At 40.1% G+C, this 23,700-nt stretch overlaps 1 protein-coding gene across 1 annotated transcript in view; it reads right to left on the bottom strand.

Annotated features, from left to right (window-relative positions):
• Positions 1-4,390: 4,390 nt before the first annotated feature.
• The window catches only part of BRAF (B-Raf proto-oncogene, serine/threonine kinase), a 78,794-nt gene continuing 59,484 nt past the window's right edge, over positions 4,391-23,700 (bottom strand). The window contains exons 11-19 of the mRNA XM_071422474.1: positions 23,240-23,357; positions 21,833-21,917; positions 20,259-20,435; positions 19,061-19,107; positions 18,365-18,483; positions 17,452-17,583; positions 14,691-14,825; positions 13,683-13,836; positions 4,391-8,054 (exon numbers count right to left, since the gene is read on the bottom strand). Coding sequence (XP_071278575.1) covers positions 8,032-8,054; positions 13,683-13,836; positions 14,691-14,825; positions 17,452-17,583; positions 18,365-18,483; positions 19,061-19,107; positions 20,259-20,435; positions 21,833-21,917; positions 23,240-23,357 — 990 coding nt within the window. The 3' untranslated portion in view covers positions 4,391-8,031. The remainder of the gene's footprint in view (positions 8,055-13,682; positions 13,837-14,690; positions 14,826-17,451; positions 17,584-18,364; positions 18,484-19,060; positions 19,108-20,258; positions 20,436-21,832; positions 21,918-23,239; positions 23,358-23,700) is intronic.

The raw sequence follows: 23,700 nt of genomic DNA, 5'->3' as shown, positions 1-23,700 counted from the left end.
AGCCTCTGTATTATGAGGTAATGCCATTGTCTCGACTATATATAAAAATAATAAAGTTTAAAGGATATAGATCTGGGTATCTATAAACTTTAAACAAGCCAGTCCTCTCTTACTCCCCCAGAGGGTCCAACCAGTGAGTGCTACCCCTTCCATCACTGCTCAATGCATGGTGCTCCCTGGGAAGCCCAGGAGACCTGTGCCCCTTTCCTAATCTAGGAAAAGCAGCCTGTGCTCAAGTAAGAAAGAGAGACAGTGCAAGTAATGCACAACAGCTTACACACAGCTACACTTGCTCCTGCTGAACAAGGCAGAGTCACAGAAGGCAGCAGTGGCCAGCCTGCATGTGTGTGTTGGGGCAGGGAAAGGGGGATCCCATCAGGCAGCTGATGGCTGAGTCCTTTTGCAATTGCTGGAGAACCAAGTCACTGCCCAGCCCAGGAGAGCCGTCACTACACCCACAGGGATGGGGGGAGGAGGGTTCCACCTGGAGAAGGGAGGGCCAGGAGGAGCTCTGCACTTGGAGTCAGGATGAGCACAGAGCACATGGGCTGGCTCCTGCATCCCAGAGAGGGACAGACCCTGCTCTAGAGCAGCACTGAGCCCAAGAGGATTTCAAGAGTGGAACAGAAGTAGGGGGCAGGACTTTGCCCTGTTTGGGACTTTCCCCCAAACAGCAATGTTAATTTGGGTGGCCAACACATGCAAGTTGGCCACTGTCATGTTTCTGTCAGTTGAGAAGTGTGGAGAGGGGGAGGAAGGGGAGGCAGGTAGGACACAAGGCTCATGAAAGAATGATGTGCTTTTTTTTTGGTTGACTTTTTTTGTGGTTTTTCTTTTTCGAAAGGTTCACAGCTTTGAATAAAAAAGCACATTTATTGCACTTACACTTTATTTTAGACAGAGTTAATTTAAATTATGCCCTCACAACCCCCCACCATCCCCAAATAACCCAACACCCAAGTTTGGTCCATTTTTCCCCCCTAGATCCAACATCCATGCCCAGGTGATGGGCTTCATTTCTTCTCCTAATATTCCACTGAACTCTCAAACACACAGATGGATTTTCTCTTCAACAAGGGTGAATACACAAATGCAACACAGAATGACACTTATCAAAACAAAACCATCTTCCAAACCCAAATAAACAACAAAAAAAGAAAACAAAGTTACTTTTGTGGTTTACTTGCTCAAAAGTAAATATCACACTAGGCTTATTTTAAAGTACAGCTGCTGCAAACATGGCAAACTAGACAAAATGACTGGACAGGCCACTGTTGGCTCTTGAGGAGGCTGGGTGAGCTGAACACACTGCTGCTGGATGCTATGAAGCAAATACTAGGTAGTTTAGAAGTTCCTAAACAAACAAAAAAGAAAAACCAAAAAACCCACACCCCCCCCCCCCCCCAAAAAAAAAAGAAAAAAAAAAAAGAGAGACAAAATAGCTATCACATGTACTTTTAGTGCAGATTTTGGGGTAGGTAGGATTCCAGATAGTTCCTGGAACATAAGTAGAACATTTTTACTCTTTGTTTTCTAAAAGGAACAAACCCAAATTAAAATTGGTCTGATATCTCATATGAACTGTGCACTTATACATAACTTTGTAAGTTACAATTATGCCAAAAGTCCTGCCCCAAGGAAGAAAAGGAAAAGATCTGAAAAAGCATTAATATCCAAACCCATTATTTTGTCCTTCATGGACAAGTAGATTAAATATGACACTGACATGTAGGTACTGCCAGAAGTCTATGTAACCAGTTTGAAATTTGAACAAATCAAATTCACACCTACTGGTTGTCCCTCAGCTGACAAGACACCTACCATCTCCCACAGTTCATGTGCAATAATGGGATGTGATCACTGAACAGCAACTGCAAGAGGCCCAGGGAAGCATTGAGGAAACCTGGTGACATTCCAGAAACAAAACTTACTGCATTTTCTGGGACAAGGAACTAATTGTATGGTTTGATACATATGAACCTTGATTACATGAAGGCTAGCCACCAGTTTCTCCTCATCTAGCCCTCATTCTCCACCTACCATCTCATTCCAAGATGCTTTAAGAGAGTAGCTTTGGGCCTCTTTGGAGCTTTCCTTAACAAGATCTCTGTGTCTTTGGAAGGGAAGGAGGGCTTACTTGCTTTTAAGTTAAATGAAGTTCATTACCTGTTGATAGAGCAGATTTCAAGCAGCAGGTTTACTGTAACTAAATTTGGTATCCTTCAATTCTTAGCTTTGAAATGCTAACAGGTATTTAGGGGAATGCTCTCTGCCCTCCCTGCTCCTTTACAGGAGTTGACCAACTCCAAACTACCTACATACAGGGATAGCTATATACAAAACCACTGCAGCAGATGTAAACCAAAGACACTGCTCTAGTTACAAAGCACCTGGTTTACATTCTGTTGTACTTTTTAAGGTTGCAAAGGCACATGATCATTTGGCAAACTACAAAAACTGTTTTGGGGGATCCCTATGTAAACCATTGAACAGAGGGTCTTGGTAGCTCTCTTTTCTGAACAAAAGAGAGAAGTTAGTTTGCATCTGAGTTCACTCTTGGTGTAGTCTGTATTCTGCAGCTTTTAAAGCTTCCTCCTTCCACAGGTTCATAGTTACTGCTGTCATGGCGCTGACTTAGTAGCTTTTGTGTCAGCATCCTTGAAACTTAAATGCAAACTTTTTAATTTTAACAATCTGGCTCTGCTCTTCTGATAATTTATTAGATAAGAATGACAGCATCATAGAATATGCTGAGTTGGAAGGGACCCACAAGGGCCATCCAAGTCCAACTCCTGGCCCTGCACAGGACACCCCAAGAATCACCCCATGTGCCTCAGAGCATTGTCCAAATGCTTCTTGAACTCTGTCAGGCTTGGTGCTGTGCCCACTGCCCTGGGCAGCCGTTCCAGTGCCTAGACAGCCCCTGGATGAAGAACCTTTTCCTGATATCCAACCTAAACATCCCTTGATGCAACTTCAGGCCATTCCCTTGGGTGCTGTCATTGGTCACCACAGCAAAGAGATCAGTGCCTGCCCCTCCTCTTCCCCTCACGAGGGAGTTGTAACTGCAGTGAGTTTCCCCTCGGTCTCCTCCGTGCTGAGCACACCAAGAGACCTCAGTTGCTCCTCATACAGCTTCCCCTCCACCATCCTCATGACCCTCCTCTGGACACTCTCTAATAGTTCATTAATAATAGTCTAATAGTAATAGTCTTTCTTACACTGTGGCACCCAGAACTGCCCCAGCACTCGAGGTGAGGCTGCCCCAGCCCAGAGCAGAGCAGGACAATCCCTCCCTTGCCCTGCTGGCCACGTTGTGCCTGTGCCCCCAGGACAGGGCTGGCCCTCCTGGCTGCCAGGGCACTGCTGGCTTGTGTTCAGCTTGCCATCAACCAGGACCCCCAGGTCCCTTTGTGCTCTGCAGCCTCTCATCCCCTGGCCTATACACACAACCAGGGTTACCCACCCCAGGTGCAGAATGCAATACTTGCCCTGGCTAAACTTCATATGGTGGGTATGAAGTTGGTATGAAGTAATGAAGCAGTGAAGACAGGTCTTTCAAATGCATGCCAAACCAAACACCAAGTGCAAATGCACAGTAACAAGGCTGCATTAAACAAAGTTTGTTTCATAAGCTTCTATGTAAAATGCATCAGAGAAAACCAAAACACTCAGCACCTTCAAAGTGATGCCCTAAGAGTCCACTCACGCAGCTGCTTTTTAACTTGACTGTACCTAGAGGCTTTGCCTGTCCCACTGTGCTACTGGTGATACATTTTACCAACAGAGGACATGTCTACAGTACTATGAAGAGTTTGTGCTACAAATGCTGCACTCACAGTCAAGAGGGGAATGAATTCTAGAGGTTGCAGAAGTGTTAAGTGTCTACAGGCTTCTTCCCTAAACTTAGTCTCTGCAGATATCAAAGCTTCAATCCATACTTGTTTGTGAGGTGTCTGGGGATCTGGCTTCCCTCAGCCTTCTCTAAAATGTTGGATGCATTTATACCACCAGGCAAACACAGAAGAAAAACTATTTATGTGTAATCGTCAGGGTACTTTCCCCCCAGTTTGGGCATTTATGGAAAGACATGGTATTTATCAACAATCAGAATTTCATTCATTTTATGTCACAAAGGCCAAATTCTGCCTCTAAGGAGCACATACTAATCCAAGTGATGCTAAGACACCATGGTAAAATGACAGTATTTGTTCTCAAACATTCTGCATCATCATCAGCTGCTAGAGCAGTCAAGTACAAGAAAAGATAATTTTGGGTAAGCATAAAAAGTAGAAGTGGATTCATCTAATAACCTGCATTAGTTTAGAAAAAAAAAAAAAAGAAATGACTGGGCTAATTGTATCTGGGGCTATGTAGGGCTTACTGACACATCAATTACTTTCAAAGTAACCTGGCCTCTATATCCCTGCCATTTGGTTTGAGCTCCACCACAATGTTGCAGTTCTGGCAAATATGCAGGGGAAACAATCACATTCTGAGCAGGAAGGTGTAACAGGTAACAGGCCTCTATCACCTGTATGGAAAAGGAAAGGCTGAGGGGAAGGTCTGTGCCTGGTTGATAAAGACATGAATAGCTGGAACTGGACACTGGTATTTTTGCAAATGATTATGACATACAAAATACTACAGAGCTAAAAGAAGCAGAATGACTCTCTAGGTGTTTGTCCCAACATGTGCACATGAAGGATGTACTCACATTTCCATACTATGGCATGTGCCTGTGGCTGGGACACCATGAAGGAGCTTAAGGAATTTAGGGCAACAGGCATGAACGTGTTGGTCATTTCACTCTACTTCCTTCATCCCACTGCTACAGAGAGCACCCGTTTCTCATCCATTCTTGATTCCCCATTCACTAAATATCTAAAGGGCATCTTTAAGACTGATTCTGATGGCATGCAAGACATCCAGAAAAACTCTTGAAGGATCAAAGATAAAACCAAAAATAATCCCAATTATTTACAAACTACATTTCTTTCAAAGTTTTGTATGAGCATTACCTGGGAACTCTTACAGACAAACACACATTACTACAGCTATCTGGAGGGAAACAAACAAACGAGAAAACCAGTAGAAATGCATCCTGAAAGGACTTCTCTAAACAGCAGCCAAACAACTTGCACATTCCTCAGGGAAAAAAATTAAAAAAACCCCGAGAAACAGAAAAAGAAAAACAAAACTACAAACAAACAAACCCCAATAAAAAAAAACCCCAGAGATCATGTGTTACTTATAAAGTGCTTTGCATGGACAAGGATAGCAATTTTCCTTGTGCTTTTCCTATGGGCTCAAGAAGCATATTGTAGACTAATGGGTAATGAATCTTCACCAAATTAAGTTCATTTTAAGCAAAGATAGAATGAAGTTCCTAACAGAGAATTTTCTGCCAGCATGACTTTGTGGAAGGAAACAAGAGCTTTTAACATGATCTGTGAAACAAATGAGTGTTGAACCACCTGTCCATACTCACTCTGTTAACAGCTTCTTTTGAGAGAACTTTGACCTCAGTATCCCTGACACATACAAATGGGGCCACAGCCCATAAAGGGGCTGGAGCCAAGCACGGGGTGAAAGGAGAAGCAGGGACTCCTTTCCCCTGGGAGCCTGTATCTGGTAAATGCTCTCACCTGCCTGCTGCCAGCAGTGGCCCCAGGCTCCCTCCACCTCACAGGTTCTGGCCTCAGACGATCACCAGGGAGCACTCTGACTGCACCATCTGCTACCACTGCTCTGCATCAGCTTCTCCACACTGGAAAGTGGCTATTGCTACTTTTTAAATTCCTGCCAACCTCACTAAGGTAAAAACCTTACAGCATCTGAAGGCCCACAGCAGACAAGAAAAAAATTTGTGCTTTTTTTTTCCTTCCTTTTTAAAATGTGTCCCGTACACAAAATCAATTCTGTTCATGTACCAACATGAATCACTTCATTCTTGTAGTGACTATTAAGTCATTCACTATTGCTATCTTGCTAATGTTTGTGGAATTAATATGAATACACAGTATTTCAGTTTTAATTCCCACTTCAGATCAGTCCGGTTCCTATAGCCCCAGTAAATATTTACTGACAAACGTAACAGACTACCAGCAACACCGCAACATTCCAGGGTATTAAAAACACCTTCTACTTCTGAGGTGCTTTTCTCCCTTCATCTGGGAGCACCTTCTGCAGACAGGAACAGTCCCCTTCCCCTAGGGAGGGAAGGACAGCACCCTCACTCGGTACATCCACGTTTAGCATGGGCACCACATTCACACACACACTTAACTCCTTATTTGTCATGATTTTGTTAAACACTCCCCACCTCCTCCCAGCAAGAACCTCTCTGCTAGAGGGGGGGTCAGTTCTCCTGCCTCACCTGGAGTGGTACAGGGCTGATATGAATCAAATTATGGAAACTTCTGTCTGAGCTTGAGTTTCTTTCCAATGTGGTCTGCTTTGCCTCTGTACAAATAATTTACAGGTAATACCACATACCAGAGAACTCTGCAAGCAGATCACATCACAAGATATTCTACTAGAGGTAAATGATGTGCAGAACTCTATGAGTTGTTGTTTTCCCTGACTGGGTAACTTTTCAAAAAGCTACTAACCATTTGAAAACCAGGACTGGAGGACAGGAAAACAAAGCACTCTAATGGAGACACCACCACCTTTGTCCTAGTTTGCAAAGTGTACAGAGGGGAAAGACGAGCAGAAGGGAAGAGATGACAGGGAGGAAAGCAATGAGAGCAGGAGTAGTCAGCGTGGATCCAGCAAGTACCGTTTTGTTTTGATCTAACAACTTGCCATTAGGACAAGATGCTCCACATTTACACACACTTATCAGAGGACGTTTAGTTAACAGGATAAAAATCCTTTAAAAAAAGCTCTTGAAAGTACCAAAACATAATTTTTGGAATGTCTAATTCTAGGGGGGGATTGTATTTGAATTCAATTCAACCTGAGAACTTTTTTCCTCATTTATGAAAACATTACATATTGGTAAGGTACCTGGCATTAACCTGCACCCTCGTTTAAAATAAAACTTTTAAAGTAGGTACATACACCATTCACAGTCTGTATCAGGATTTCTACAGACTTTAGATGCTGCAGTAGCATCTTTGATAAATACATTGTATCATATGATACAAAAAAAAAATAAAAGAGAGGACAATCTCGCTACATTTTTTTTAAACTTCAGTTTGTTGCTGGACCAACAAAAGAAGGATCGACCTAATCCTTCAAAAAGATGTTGTATATGCACACACCAAGAAAATACTGGAAAAGGAAAAAGGTTAAGGATGGTGGTTGTTGTTTGTTCTTTTAAAGAAGTGGTAAAGTAAATCTGAAAAAAAGGTGTGGCAGCATCCCCTTTTCCTTCAGATAAACCTCTCTGCCTTCAGAATAACATCTCCAGCTCCCACTGCCCCACACTTTAAATTTTAAAGGAATAAACCCCAGCAATATAGACAGATTGAGGTGCTTGACACTGTAATACAGCGAAAAGGGGATACTGCGTTGTCCACAAATCAGTAAGTACACCAGGAAAAAAAAAAGGATCAGAATGGAAAATGATTCATTGAAATGAGCGCTCATCAGCCCTTGAGGCTGTGATGGTGACGCTGTTAGAGGGAGCAAGGCGGCCGGCAGACCCTCCAAAGCAAGGCTCCTAAGTTCAGCAGCAGCAGCAGCAGCTCCGTCCCCGCCCCGAGCACCACAGTCACACCACGAGCGCCCTCTCCTCTCCTGGGAGTGATGCCAACGGCACAGGCAGCCACTGCAGGTCTCCGAATGCACGTGGTGGTTTGTGTTGAAGGAGAAACACTGGCAGCAGAGGACTCTGGTTCCCAAAAAGGTACTTTTTCCCATTGTGTTGGACTGGTGGTTCCATTCTGCTCCACTTTTAAGCTTATGGATATCTTTTCTAAATTACTTTAGGTTGTGCGGAGCAGAATGGAGTTTTGATGTTAAGAAACTGTAGGAACACAAGACTTAAATAACAGAGTGGGTGCTGCCATGGTGCTGTGGCTACTTGAACGCTGCAAATTCTCCTGTAGAGGGAGGACAAGAGCTTGGTTTTAAAAGGTGATTTCAGTTACGAGACTAGTTGAACATCAGGCTGAATATAAAAGATGTTAAAAAATGCAAACTGTTAAAATTAAAGCATGAGAGAATACACAGTGAAAGAACATTGAATACAGACCCAGCATATTTAACCAACAAAGGATTTCTTAAAAGCAAGCCGTACCCATTCTTCCCAAGAAGGTGAAAGTTCAAGCAAAGTCTAATTCATCATGCATTTGAAAATTATATGTATCAGCTTAATTTTACTTTAAATTCCTTATTGCACATATGTCCTCCTGAGAAGCACCAGTTTCAATAAATGTATCCAACTGCAAACCAGTTCTGTTCTGTTGTAAAACTAATTTAATAACAAGGAACTTTATGAGACATCCACTACCCTTTAAAGACTATATACAGTAAAGTGCCTGAATAGAAAACCAGTGTTACAGAGTGCTAGGATTTGGTTTAGCAAACCCACTGACAGAAATATAAGAATATAAGAATGGAGAGCTTGTCTATTCAATCCCAGACCAGAAATTAGCCCTCACTAACAGGGAGCATAACAAATAAAGCAACTCCATGCTTCCATCAGAATTACTGAATAAAGAATAATTATATGCAATGCTTTCACATGTGATGATGTCCTGAAATCCTACATAATTTATTCAGTGTCACCGTGCCGTGAGACACACTCATAATCCCACTTCTGAGGGGATGCAACTATGGCACAGAGTAAAATTGCTGCCTGAAGTCTTTCAGGAGTTTGACAGAAGATTGAATAGAAGCTGAGTCTAAGATATTAATCCTCTTAATTCTATACTTTAGTAAAAAAAAAAAAAAAAATTCCCTGCCACCCACAAAGAAATTGTATTCTACAGGATTTTTAGTGAGGGGTGTCTAACTAAGCATAATCAAAAAGACTCAGGAGAAAGAGAAAAGAAACATACATATAACTTCCCCCTGTTGCATTTCATATGCATTTTGGGTTAGTTTATGCCACTTTCTTGACAGCACTTCTCAGAGCATCCCTATTACTGAAGGAGTGATAAGCAGGCACAAGAGAGCCTTTGTTCTATTCAACACAAAGGTTTTGAATGCCATTACATTCAAACAACTGCTCCCTATCTGCTGTCCTTCCATCTTTTCAAGAGTGATTGTATTGTTGGTTTTGTTTTTTCTCAAGATTGCTATTCTGAATACTGGAAACAAAACAGAAACATCCCTGCAAACAAAATTCTAGGCTTAGAGTGTTAATTCTGTGGAATGTCTTGCTCTACAAAGAGTAGAACCAAGAAGAGTAGTCAGCTGTCTGCACTAGGAGGGGGAAGAAAAGGCATTTAAAAGGCCTGTGAGGAACAGCTCACCCAGCTCTAAGGGAACTTGAAGAAAGCAGGGAAAGGGCTCTGTGCCTCACAGGAAATGACAAGGGAGTACACCTGAAGCTCAAAGTAAGGGTGGCACAGGGAGTTGTGACAGGCCTCAAACTCTATGTGTCTTTATGGACTGTGGTGGCAGGCTTAAGGTATAACAACAATAGAATAAAAGCTTCATGACAGATCTAATTGCCTAATTTACTAGTTCTACCACCAGATGAAACTCTTGCTCCAAATACTCTAAATATTGGATAATTTTTTCTTGCTTTTTTTTTGCTACATTTCACTGACTTCTCAACTCTCTTCACAGTATCTTCTAGAAACACCTCAAGTTTTGTACATGTTTTATTTTAAGAGAAGGACAAAAAAGTAACCAAATATTGCCTGTGAGGTCAATTTTTAAGTGACATTTATGCTTAGCTACACTTACAGAACATGCTCTATTTAATTTATTTTTCAGTCTGCCTTTTTAAACTGGTGATTAAAGATATAAATGTATAAAAAAAGATTGCTCCCTCATTACTCATCTTGTCCTTCTGCCTACTTCTGGTAATAATTCAGATGTTAATAGTCATGTAGGGACTCTCAGAAAAAAAAAAGAAAAAGAACCTTTAGTGGGGAAAGATCAATGGAAAAACAGGACCAGAAGTAAAGACTTCTTTGAAATAGAATGGTAGCTTTAAAAAGGTAATTTTCAGACTTGCGCGCCATTTAAACAAAATCTTAGCAACCATATTTTCTTTGAAAAGCTAATGCTAAATCTCCCCTTGCAAAATTCCAGTGTTAATCTGATCTCAAATCAATAGGAGACCAAAATAGGTAACATGGTCATCTAGTAAAGGGATTATGTTGGCTGAATATGTGTAAAATCAAGCTGCCAGTAACAGCTTTCCTTAGTTGAGATATGTACATGGCTATACCTATCCACACCAAGCTATGAAACCACATGCTTAGCAACTTGCTACAAGAACAATCCCCAGATATTTATATTCATTGTGAGCCAGACATCTGAGGTGCTTTTTATCAAGCAGAACTGCAGATATTTGCTTTGACTGGTAGCAATTTCTTTCCAAAGGATGGATAGCATCTGAAAATATACACTTACAAACCCTTTCAAGTCAGCTACTACAGTCTTTTCATGCTTGTCTCATGCAGAGCAAGTGGAAACTATTTTAAATGCACACTTTCAAAAAATCTGCAGTAAAAAGATGATCACGATCTTTCATGTTGCCTCCAAACAATGCATTACAAGGGCATGTTCTGAGTGAACCTGCTACCACCAATTCCTGGAAGGATTTAAGATACAGCTACCATTCTGTACTCTCACAAATTTGTAAGATAGCTGAATTCATGGGGTTACTAAGGTATGCATACATCATCTTAACTGTGCTCCTTATCCTAGGGTAGATGCCATGTTTCTCAGAAGAATCCTAAGGAGAAGGATGGTTCCCTTCCAGGCTGTGGCAGCCTTATCTACTGAACTAGAGACTGACTGATATATCATAGGGAAACACCAGATTCCAACACCATGCCTGGTTTACATTCAGAGACGCAGAAAAAAAAAAGGAGGTAGTTTTCTGTTGGATCTTGTGCTGATCTTTTGTATGGATACTATCCACTGGGTAAGTAAAAATTTGGAACATGTTGAAGGTACCAAGATAGATTTTGTTTCTGTACTGATATGTAGGGAAGTAAATTCAAAAGGAAGCTCACCTAGTATAAATTACTCCTCCAGAAAAACCTAGGATCCTACAGGCATGTTTTCTGAACCAACAGGTGTCTGTTTCTAAACAACATGGCTAAGTTCCACCTTTGAGAACTCTGACCCAAATCCACAAGTGTAGTTAGGCACCTTCATCCCACAGATACTTCCAAATCTCATTGAAGCAGCAATTAGAACTTACAGAAATGAGACCTCTAAATGCCTCTCTGTCAGATAAAGTTAATGATCCACAAAACAGCCTCCTTTTAGGCTTCATAAAATGTTTAGTGAGAAGCTAAAATCCCATTATGGCCATGGAACCCAAAATGCTCAGTAAGAACAGGTGACACAGGAAGAATGCACTGACCATACAGCAGAAAATGAGGCCAAATGTGTCCAAGGATGGCAGCACTTCCCCCCTAATTGCAGCTCTGACAGCACAGATGAACAGTCCTAACAACAAGAAGGATAACACTGCTCCAAGGAATAACTGGTTTGAACTGATCTGGCAGACCTGAACAAGAATAAACCTGGACAGGGCAATGGGGATGGTTCTGCACTCTCTGTAACTCCCTGTGTGGGTAAGACTTTTCTGTGTTGGATGCCCCATTTCTAAGTTTTGCAGGAGACCCAGTAGCACCCTCTTGCTCTGTCCTAAATACCACACCCCACAGCTTTGGAAACATTCCTCATCAGTGCTAGAACAGATACATAAAATAGAGAATGAAAGAGGAAAACAACACTTCAGTCCTGTTTTCATTTTAAGATAAGTCTGCCAAAATGAGGTGAAGCTATGAGGAAGATGGGAAACAGATTTTCTAAAACAATAACAACTTCTGTCCTCTGTTAACTATTTCCATAGAGAGAAATTTCAAAATAGCTGAATTTTCTTGACTAAGAAAAGGAGAAAAGTTAGTTCCCAAACTATTCCAACAGCAGAATCCAAAATGATCATTATAATCCATCCAGAAAATGTAAAAATTGCCTGTATCTCTTCAAGCTCTCTAAATCTGCTTCCCATTTTAAAAGGCTCAGTTGCCAGACAGCAGTGAACTAACACATTTTGGAATTCCTGATCTATTTCAAAAATGTATGGCTAGAAACAAGCCAACTTCTCTGTGAGTAGGTAAATCAGAAGCCACTAGGAACACCCCTGGCCCTTGAAGTCCTAATAAGAGCAGCAACAGCTTGTTTCCAATGCAAAGTAATCTGTTAGAATTAACAGCTCAGCAGTTTAAACCAAGTAAAACCACATAATTCATCTCAAAACATACTGTCTGTACATCTTTTTTTCATACCTGACATTTAAGATTGATATAACCTAAACCACTACTCTGGTGCACTTGTTCTAGAGCAATGCTCTAGAGAAAAATACAGTCTCCAAAGTGAGGAGGATTTTGGTAAGGTGTCTAACTTTCTCAGTTAGATATTTATTCCAACTGACTCCCTTCTGCCTAGTCAAATAGCAGCTTTTCCATGGAAGTGAAAAAATCAATTTGCCTCTGAAGAGAAGCATGTTCAGCGTATTCTTAACAATATTAAAGTAATGAACACTTTTCATCTTAACAAAATTTGTAGTATAACACTGATTTCCATGAACAAAACTGCTTTTTCAAATCTTCTTTTCCTATTATGGGTGTTAGCAGCATTTTTCCTCTTAAAGCACTTGGTCATGCTTGAGATTTAAAATGTTTTTATAAATTTTGAAATCCGTACTAATTGAAGGATACAGGCACCATTACCAGTAATAGCCTTGCAGCTTGGCAAAAGCACATTCAGAATTTCTTCTGTGTTGCATTGTAACAGAACATTTGGAGATGGTGTAAACTATATCAGGTCAGAATATTTAGAGAAAAAGGTAACATAAAAAAACCCATTAACCACTCTTCTGTAGGAGAAATGTTCCCTAAACAGTACTAAATTAAACTTCCACTTTCAAGATAGGAGTCACATGTTATTCAGGGCTTTCTTTGGATTCTCTGTTGTATCTGCTCACTTCTGCTGACCACAATAAAGTTCTGACTGTGTTCAGCCTTGAAGATAAGTTTATCTTTCCAAGTGTTTCCCACATGAATAGCCTAACTAAATGAAGAATCTAAAGCTTTTTGCTCAAATATAATGACCTTAAATGAAGTAAAAAAAACCCCACAAAACCCCCAAAACAACAGACAACCACAGCTTGAGTAGATTCAAATCAAATACACTCCTGAGTAACTAATTCCAATCAATAAACTAGGCAAAAATGACACCTGATGACCTTAAGAAGATTTTTGCTTGTTTTGAAGTGACTTTTCCATGTCTCTTACGTGACATTACAGCTCTTCTTGTGCCAGCTGTTCCCAGGGCAGTAGTTACCAACACAGACTGTGCTGGGAACACTCAGTGCCCAGTGGTAGGAAGTGAGCCCTTGTTCCCTCAGTAACCCTTACAATCAGAGCTGGTAGAACTGAGAACAAACACCCGGCACTCATAGGACACACCAGCACACAGACACACAGGCACATGCTTTCACATTTTGGTTCAGTGCACTGGAAACCCACCGTATCCCCCTGCCTGGATGGGTGTTTTTGGAGAAGCACAAGCATATAGACTAAAATCCTCTGTCTGGAAGCCAGCCCGGTTCAACGAGGGCTCAGATGCACTGCGGTGAATTTTTGGCAATGACCGGGCCAGAAGCTCAATGGAGGCAAGAATCTAAAACATAGAAAATACATGATCAAACTTGCTGTTCAAAGCTGTGTCTCTCTCTGAAAACCAAAGGCACAATATCAACTAACTACAGAAAAATATTGAAACACATATTAAAAAAAGGATTTTTAAACTATAGCTTACTGCACTGCACTCTTAATGTTTATATCCTAAGGAAGCTGAAAATGACAGTTGAGGAATTTCCCCCTTTTTAAAGGCACAGATTCCCTCTAAGCACAGTGAAAACACTTGCCTTTTATTGGACTCCTTGTCTATGCCCTAGTACCTGTACCTGCCATTGCTGCAAACAAACCCAGCTCTGCCAGCGTTTTGCTTAATAACATTTACCAAAAAGTCAGCAGGGGGAGCTCCTTATCTTTTGAAAACGATTTGGTTACATTCAAAACAGGGGGAAAAAAATATCAGATTTTTGCCCTCCTCCCCCTCAAGCTTTTTGAGCCCAAACCTTCCTCAGCAGGCACGATAAAAATCAAGCTCTGTGGCAAAACTATCTGTTTACCTTCATGAAGCTTGGGGGAGAGCAAGGAGGGCAGTGTAAACATTTCTGAGTACATTTACCAACTACTAATCTGTGTGTCTAACTGTAACTCTTACTTTCACTATCTCCCTGCTGAAACTTTCTCCAACATGTAAACACTTTTCCAAGTACAAAGGTCATTTTAGTACCTGCGTTTTGAAATGAAAATGAGCATTTCTAATTAAACAGAACTAACTAAGTACTGAACCACATCTCTTATGAAACCTTGCCATAGCACTAATAAAAAAAATTTGGAACTGGCCAGTGAGTTCACAACTTTAAATTGTAAAGTCTGTTGAGAGCTAAGAGGAGCATTTCTCACCTGTGGAAAAAGGGGTCTCTCATCTCTTTTCTTTTTTAAGCATTCTGCCATTAGTCTCTTCATAGCTTTGGGACAGTTGCTCCGTACTTTGCTGAGGTCTGGAGATAGGTATCCTCGTCCCACCATGAAAATTATCTTTATTTAAGGGGAAAAAAGATGAAAGAGGAAGAAGTTGAATTGATAAAATAAACAATCACAAAAGGTGAACATTTTGCTAGACTATTTTGGTTGCAGCAACAAGGTTTCTCCTCCCAGGAAACATTAGCTGATATTGAAATTGACAAATTTCTTAGAGTAATGCTTGCTAACCTATTCAGTACAGAGAAAAAAAATTAGATATTTCCTCCTCCTCAGAGAGATTTCTGTGGAACTTGAACTCTAGTAAATGGTTACCATTTATAGCAATAACCATCTAAGGAATGGTTCTTCAGTGTCAAAAACTGACAAAAACAAGAACAAGCAACTCTGGCAGGAACAGAATGTCTAAAAATAAAAATTCTGTAAAAAGAAATATTCTGTTTTATATTACAAATCAACAACTTCACATTGAAAGGTATTTTAAGAAACACATGGACTTTGGATATTATAACCCTTTACTTTCTGAGAATTGATTCCATCACATACTTCTCCAACACATAAGCTTATTCTTGACATTTGACCACCTCCCCCACTCTCACAAAAAAAAAAAAGAAAAAAAACACCTCAAAAGAAAAAGAGAAACTCCCTCTTCTCTGTAGAAGAGGAGACAGACAGGCTTGGTATTTTTACAGTAATTCTTTCAACATGGGAGGCTTATATTTCCCCTAAGGATAAAACTTCAGCATAAAACCAAGTAAACTGATAGGAAGCAGGAAAACGAAACATAAATATGGTTAATCATCTCTTGTATATATAAAAAAACTATCAAACATCATCATGTCAAGCCAAGGTCATTTGCAACATGGTTTGAGTATTGCAGTAGCACTAACACTAAAAAGCACTTCCAAACCAGCTAATCAAAGATCCATTCATGCTGCAGCAGTAATCACTGCCTTTTCTGAGAACTCGGACAGCCCAGCAGGTTTATCACACCTTCTCTCTAATGAAGTGTAACTATTTCATATCTTGACACTGGGGAAAAAAAAAACACAGCAGAAAACCCTTCCATCTCAAGCATGCTATACATGTTATTTACACTAACACAATCCTAGTCCTTTTTTAACTCTGCTTCAGTCACATCTGTGTTGGCATCACGGAAGAACAGAAAACTCCCATATGGTTCCTTTAGAAAACCCCATGTGCTGAGCAGGATTTTGTAGTAGAGACTTGTGTACTGCAACCCTTACCTCTGCTGCAATCAGATTTCTTATTATCTAGCAGTTGGTATTTTCTAAATAATGGCACAAGTTGAAATTATTCAAAACTCATTACTCTTTATGTTTCAAATAGTTTCTTTACAAATAATATAGGGGTTAATATTTTATTTTAGACCAGAGAAAAGAGAGTATCACTACAAGAACAGTCTAGAAAAATCTGTTGAAGTGACAGAAACGCTCTGAGGTATAACAAGAATGACACTTTGTTCACTAAGAATCTTGGTTGTGTCATAGTAGCTGATGTAAATGCATCAGAGAGTGAGGAATATTTGCAACTTTTCATATAATAGACAAGGAGTGACAAAACTCAAGACATCAGATCACATATGTTGGCTTCACTTGCATTTTAAAATTTGTTTCAGCACTTCATTGTAAGCACCCACATCACTGGGTTCATCTTTGAGACCTTAAAAGGTAAAAGCTAAACAAGACCAAATACGGTTTTTAGGAGGCTGGATCCATCTGGCCAGGAATCCAGACATTAAAGGCAAAACCAAAATGATAAAAAAGAAAAAGAAAACTAAAAAGGAGTCACTCCAAATTTGATGAATTGGGATGAAGTGTTCTGGCAGATAGGGAAGCAGCCTTATAAAATGGCATTCACAGATGAACGTTGCTATGGTTTCAATTCTCAAGTACTGACAGTGAAAAAACAAGGGATGAGGACACAGAAGCAACAAATACATCACTGCTCAGACACAGAATAGTTTACATCAAAGATCTTGATGCACAGATGCTATTTTCAGGTTAGACAGAAGTAAGGAATCAGGTATGCCTTCCCAAACATGCCTGTCCCGTGGAGTTGCATTACAGCATGTGGGATCATTAAGATTTATGGAATATTTGTTCACATTAAAGTAATCTTATAGGATCTCCAGACTGTGGGAAGTTATATTGTCTGACAAGCTGGATTTGAGAAATGCAATTTCTTGCAATTCAGTTAGATGGTGCATGCTCTCTCAAAGTTGAAATGAATATAAAACACTCGGTGAGATGACTGTTTTGTCAGTCCTGTAGCTGCACTATTTATTATTCACTGCAGTGGAGGGGTGGGGGGAATGAGAAGAATAACTGAACACACATATGGGGGATCATTGTGCCTTTGCAGAACTATTCTAAACTAGATTACTATTAAGTAATCTGCTCTCTCCCTAATAAGTATCCTGGCAACCAGTCAGGAAACTGAAAATCTATATTTAAAATAAAAAGAACACAAAAAATGCCTCAATAGAATTAAGTAAATTGTTGCTATGTTGCTGAGGCAGATCTAGAAAATGCAGAAATGTCATCTCACAGCATGAGAATCAAGAACATGAAACACACAGAACATCAGAAAGTTGACCACCTAAGTCTGAATCAATCACTGCTTCAGACCACCCTTGACTGAAGTCAGTGCCTCCCCTTACCTGGTCCCTGTTGTTGATGTTGGAGTATGGCAACTGTCCAGTCATCAATTCATAGAGAACAATCCCAAATGCATACACATCCGACTGAAAACTATATGGGTTTTTATCTTGCATCCTAATAACTTCTGGTGCCTGTATCAGAAAAGGCAAGAATTAGTTTTTATTTCTCTCCATTGTGCTGCACCTCACCTACCAGGAACAAAACATGGACTTATCCAGGGTACAGGTGCAAGGCCCACTCTTGCCTTCAGCTGTTACTGGGTCCTAATACAGAGTGGATGCTGACACGAATCTCAAAATTCATTGCTTCATTTCAGCTTGGTGATCCCTTTTATTCTTCTGTGACAGAGCAAAATTACCTTGGCCAAGCTGAGAACATATTTGGAACTAGAATTCTAATGACACTGACATTAATGCCAGCTAACAGAGCTTTAAGCTTTTCCAGGGAGAAAAAGAGGAAGTGGAGCTGCACAAGAGATTGCAATATGAAGCAACTCCTCTTGAATCCTTAAAACTTAAGAGCATCTTACTTTTTCCTGAGCTAGTTCCTCCTCTACTCTTTTGCAGGATGTTTTGCAAGGCTTTTCTCACCTTCTCCTCAACCCTAGATTAATGATACATAATTAATTAATTATAATAATTAATTACTGATTCATTTTCCTTAGCCACTGTTTTAATTTCAGTATAAACCCCAGAATAAAAGATGGAGACACTAAAGTTTTTCTGCTGACCACTGGAAAACACATGCTTAAAGAAGAATTGAAAAACATTCATTTACTACTTCATATTACTGCTTGTCTTTTCCAGCTTAAGCCAACTTTTATATGTCAATGTGCCAGAGGGATAGGAGCAGGAAGTTTGGCCAAAGGTAAATAAATTTGTTGAACAAGCTCACTACTTCCCCCTTGCTTACCATCCATAGAATGGAACCAGACAACTGTTCAAACTGTTGGGATCCACTCCATCGTGATTTCACTGTAGCTAGACCAAAATCACCTATTTTTACTGTGAGGTCTTCATGAAGAAAAATATCTAAGGGGGGAATGTTAAGGGAAAACAGACAAGCAGTGCTGATCCTGTCCTAAAAGAACAATTAACAGCTACAAATTTGCAACATGAACATGACAGTTTTAACCATTCAGCATCACTGAAGAAGGTTTCCACATCACACAGGTTTTAAGCAGCCAGCATGGTGAATTACGGTAGGTAAGGGTTATGTAAGTAATGACTGGGTCACTGCTGAGCAGACCATGGCCAGGTGGCTTTCATGAAGTGCCAAGTATGAGAAAAGCTGAAAATGTTCCATGAGCCAACTCACATAATCTTTTGTTACATGAAGAAACCAAAGGATGCAAAAAAATCTTTGTGATTTTTTGTGAAACCAACTAAAACTCCCTATGTTATTGCAATTGAATCAAAAGACACAGTAAGCATCTCCTATTTTGTTATTAGTGATATTACCCCTTCTCAGTGAAAATTCTATTTGGCAAATATTCACACATGAACAGCTTTTCGTATCAGTAAGTTAATTTCTGGCAGAAAAAATACAAAAAAACCAAAAACCAGGAATGCTTTCACCTTCCAAAATTACATCTCTGGGAAAGGATACTATTACTCTTGAGGTCTCTGTGGATGATTGACTTGGCATGCAAATAACTGAAAAGGAATATCACAGATTAGGTGGGTTAGATAATACTTCACCAATCAACAACTCAAAATTCACTGTACTACTGAAACAAATTATGTTGACATTCAAACTGCACATTTATGCAGGCAGTAAAACTTCAGTTACCCATGACAGTTTCTGCAACATTCACAGGAAAAAATAAAATAAAGCTTAGACTTCCAGCTCAAATCTGATGCTACTGCTGAATAACAATTATGCTCCAAATTCTGCTTTTTCAATTCTAACTCAATATTCACAGTAAAAAGAACTTCACTAATTTTTTTCATGCAATTTTGTGCTGAAATTTCTGCCTCCCAGCCTTAATGGGGACTGTCAAGACTTTGTGAGTTAGTCACAGCTTTAGATAAGGTGTTTCTAAATTGCAGGAGCTAAATGTGCTTTCCAGTCTCAATGTGTACTCGGGTACACTGACTGCTTTTTAGTAGAGGAGTGGAAAAAAGATCCCCTGATTGCAGCCTGGATAAACAGATGGCAGGGAACACAGAGGAAAGCACTTGCCCCACAGCAGATACAGCCTGAATTAGTCTCCCATGGCTCTTTGTTTAGTCAATGAGATTGGCACAAAACTGCTGGAAAAGCCCCAATTTGTGTCTGTGCTTTGAATCGTGTTCACAAAACAGTTTCTGCATCTCCCCTACCTACAGATGGAGCCTGGGGAGATGCACAGGCTAACAGAAGGCTAAGGCTGGTTGCTGCAAACACCTCCACGCCTCTTGACTGAAAATGTAATGGAATACTGAGTAGAAAAATGGCACAATGAACTGCAATCATCATAGTGGTTTTACAGCTGAAGTGCAATTTCTCTGGTCTTACAGCAATGTTCTGATTTTGACATACAGTACTTGGCTAGTTTGGTAAATTCTAACTCGATGGCCCTCTATGGGAGTAAGGATTATTTACAATCCTTAGAACAAAATAGGGATGTTCTCTTCAGATGCTGAAACCTGTTATTCAGAGAGCTCTGATACTTTCACCAAATGCTTTGATGATTGAGACAGGACCCTGGGCTCAGCCAAGTGAGCAGAGAGCTGGCCTTATTTGCCTGTGTCAGCCAGAGTGTGAAGGGGATAAGTAAACATTGCCACAGTGCTCATTTGCAGACAAGTAATCCAATACTTACTCCATGCCTTGTGCAGTCTGTCGTGCAATATCAATTAGCTTGATCATTTCAAATTTGGTCTCAATGATGTGTAGATGGTGATACAAACTGGATCCTTCACACCATTGTGTAACAATAGCCAACTGGGGTTTTGTTGAATAACCCATGAAAAGCAGGATATTCACATGTCGTGTTTTCCTGTTTACAAAAACATAAGAATCAGGAGGAAATCAGGTCAAGAAATCAGGAAAACCCAGGCAGATCTATCACAGTCTACAAATATATTTCCAAATGGAAGGTGTTGGGTCAATCTCAACTTTTACTATGATAACCTCTTGTTAGATTAATTTAATGAATTATTCCTGAAGTTAGCCCTTCTCATCATACTAACATGGAATAACTACTTTGGGGTAACTGAAAAACGTCAGAGCTCTTATGTTTTCTTTTATTAAAAAATTAACATGAGATGCCAGCATGTGAGCCTTTGTCCTTGCAGCAATGTGGGCTAGGACAGTGCTATGCTATGAGACTGTGCCTTGTTCAGGTTCAAGAATTTGTCAAGTGATGCTGAGAGTAACTGCTGAAGAAACAAAAAATAAGCAGTTTCTTGCAAATCCTACCACAGTTAAGTCATGATGAATCCTAATGGAGAAAGCACAACAATAGGTAGATCTGCCTTGTCTGGTCAAAGGATAGAACAAGTGACTATGTATCAAACAGGCTGGGCTCCATCAAAGGGACTACCAGCAGAAAGCTGGACTAAGATGTTTGATTTCATTCAGTTCTGTCAAAATTCTGTCAAGAAAATTAAGAGATACCTAAAGTAGCACAGCCCAGAAAGCCTCTACTTCCACAACTATGAGCTTAGTGTTTTTGGAACTAACATTTTCCTAGGGTAAAAGGCTGACTTGTCCTTTTCTCCTTGTAGCTTATTTGGGATGTTTCCACAGCATAGGTGCCCAGCTCAACCCATCAGGTTTCCAGGGACAAAAACCTTCTTGCTGTTTTGTTTCTTAAAACACAATTATGCTTGACACTGCTCTGGATTGTACTTTGATGTAATGTTTCTTCAAAATGTATATTCCATCATGTCATGCTGATGGATCTTTAAGAGCTGAACCCAAAACAAATACCTCCTCTGAGATAGCAGAAGCAGTAGACTTGAGAAAAGGAAATCATGAAGTGACTTTACAAGAATTACATTAAAAAAAAATCTCAGAGAAATTAATGTTACTGAACATGGGCAGGACTATAGCTGAAAAACCAACCATTAGTCATGTTCTCCTTCAATTGCAAAATGTGAATGAGAGGAAAGAAAGGCCTATAGCTCACACTTAACCTTGACTGTGCCCTGGGGATAGTACATTGGGAATAACTACTTCTGAGTGTTTGGACATATATGTACTGCCAACATAGGTATGCAGACAAGCACTTATAATGGGTACAAAGAAATATTTTTAAATGGTTATTTTTTCTGCCTGCAGTATCATCATGTAGGAGTGAGACCAATGTGTTCCAATGGAGATCTAAAAATTCAGTGATTAATGAAGCACAAATCTACACACATTATTTTGTGCCATTAAAAATATTCTTACCTGAGCACTCCTACTTCATTTTTGAAAGCCTGTAACTGTTGAGGTGTGGGTGCCGTAACATTCAACATTTTCACAGCCACATCACCTTTAAAACAGAAAGTTTTAGTAAGTGCCATTGATACATATTCCTCTCTTGAGAGAATGCTGTACAGAGCATCAGAAATTTTGGGATACACTGTTTTTTTAGCTTACATGAAATAAATCACTACAATTTTGAAGTAAGTCAATATTCAGTAAAATGTATTGTATGTATGTAAAAAGTAAAATACTATTCTTACTTTACTCTGAGAAATCATAGCCAGGTCAAAGGTATTAAAAATACACATCTGAAATCCTCCTTCATCAAGAGGAATACTTCTGCCTTTGTAATGTTTCATCTTTACCCTAATAATTTCTCAGTTCAGAAGAACATGCAAGAGTTGAGTTTCCAAGCAATATGAAGTTCTTACACTAGTTATTTAGCACACTACTTATTAATTTAAAACTCATATTTACTGCCCTTCACTGCAGTCTCCCCATTATGCCCACATCTCTCTTGCTCGGAGGAGCCCAGAATTTGGCCCAGCATTCCAGGTGTGGCATCACCAGTGCTGAGGAGAAGGATTGCCTCCCTCAACCTTCTGGCAATACCTAGTGCAGCCCAGGAGCCCATCTGTGGGGGTCCCAGTTGCTGGGGTACCCATTGTTGGTTTCTCTGGGTCTGGATTGAAGACACTTGAGATGGTATTTCATGTTCAGACTCAGGTGTTGAATATTTCTTGTCAGTAAAACAGTCTCACTAATGTGAGTTTAGCAGCTTTTCATTAGATGGCTCAAAATAGCCAACAATCTCTTGTTACAAGGTCTTTTCAGACTAAACTCTCCAATTAAGAACTGACACCTAGATTATTTTCCCTTTTAACCCAATAACTGACCCCAAAGAGCTGCAATGCAGACTTTTCTGCCCAATTACAAAATGCCACCCAAACCCATGAAGAAGGTAAAAGAAGCATGAAGAAGAAACCCAGGACAACACCCTGTGCCCTCCATCTTGCTTCCATGCACAACATGCCAAAAATCCCAAAACCTGAATTTCTCACCACGTGATATATCAACACTACTCTCTATAATCTATTTCACACTTTTGTGGATTCCAGTCTATCTTGAAGTCTAGGAAACTTTCTCCATGAATGAGGGTCAAAGTCAGTGCTCCCCTGGGGGTCAGGACAGAGCAGACAGAGAAATATTCCCTGTGCCCTGGGTTTCCACACCCATCTTCCCTCTTTGTGGCATGGGCACACTGCTGGCTCAGCCTGGTGCCCACCAGAAGCCCAGGTGTGTTTCTGGGAAGCTGCTGTCCCGCTGGGTGTGCCCTGGCAGGCACTGTGACCTCCTCAAGAACAACTGTTTGCCACCATGGCCACATACCATGCCACTTTCCCTTGTAGACTGTTCCAAATGATCCAGATCCTATCCTTTGTCCAACTGTGATCTGTCCATCTGGTATCTCCCAATCATCACTTGAATCCCGTCGACCAAGAGTTTTCTTTATATATGTGCAAAAACAATAAAAAGGAAGAAAACAAGTGCATTAATGTCTCTAACTTTAACAGTTCCTTTGTTAAAAAATTCTCACCATCAATAATGTCCTAAAAAAATGTTCTTTTTCAGACGTTGTCTTTTGACTTCTCAACTTAGCCCTATACAAAACCTCAGGATACAGGTATGCCAAATTATTACCTGGCATGAAATATTTGCAACAGCTTTCTGGCACTGTTAAAACCAGAAAATACTAAGAAATGCTTACCAAAAAGAAAGTAGTATTTGATTTTAAATTGTTAATCGTAACAATAAACTGTAACTTTTAAAAAAAGTGGATAATTTTATGT

The sequence above is a fragment of the Agelaius tricolor genome, unplaced genomic scaffold (assembly GCF_023055355.1).
Source record: "Agelaius tricolor isolate 1412-34295 unplaced genomic scaffold, bAgeTri1.0.p SCAF_3, whole genome shotgun sequence".
Taxonomy (NCBI): domain Eukaryota; kingdom Metazoa; phylum Chordata; class Aves; order Passeriformes; family Icteridae; genus Agelaius; species Agelaius tricolor.
The sequence above is the reverse complement of the archived record's forward strand: the minus strand, read 5'-3'. Positions and strand labels throughout refer to the sequence as shown.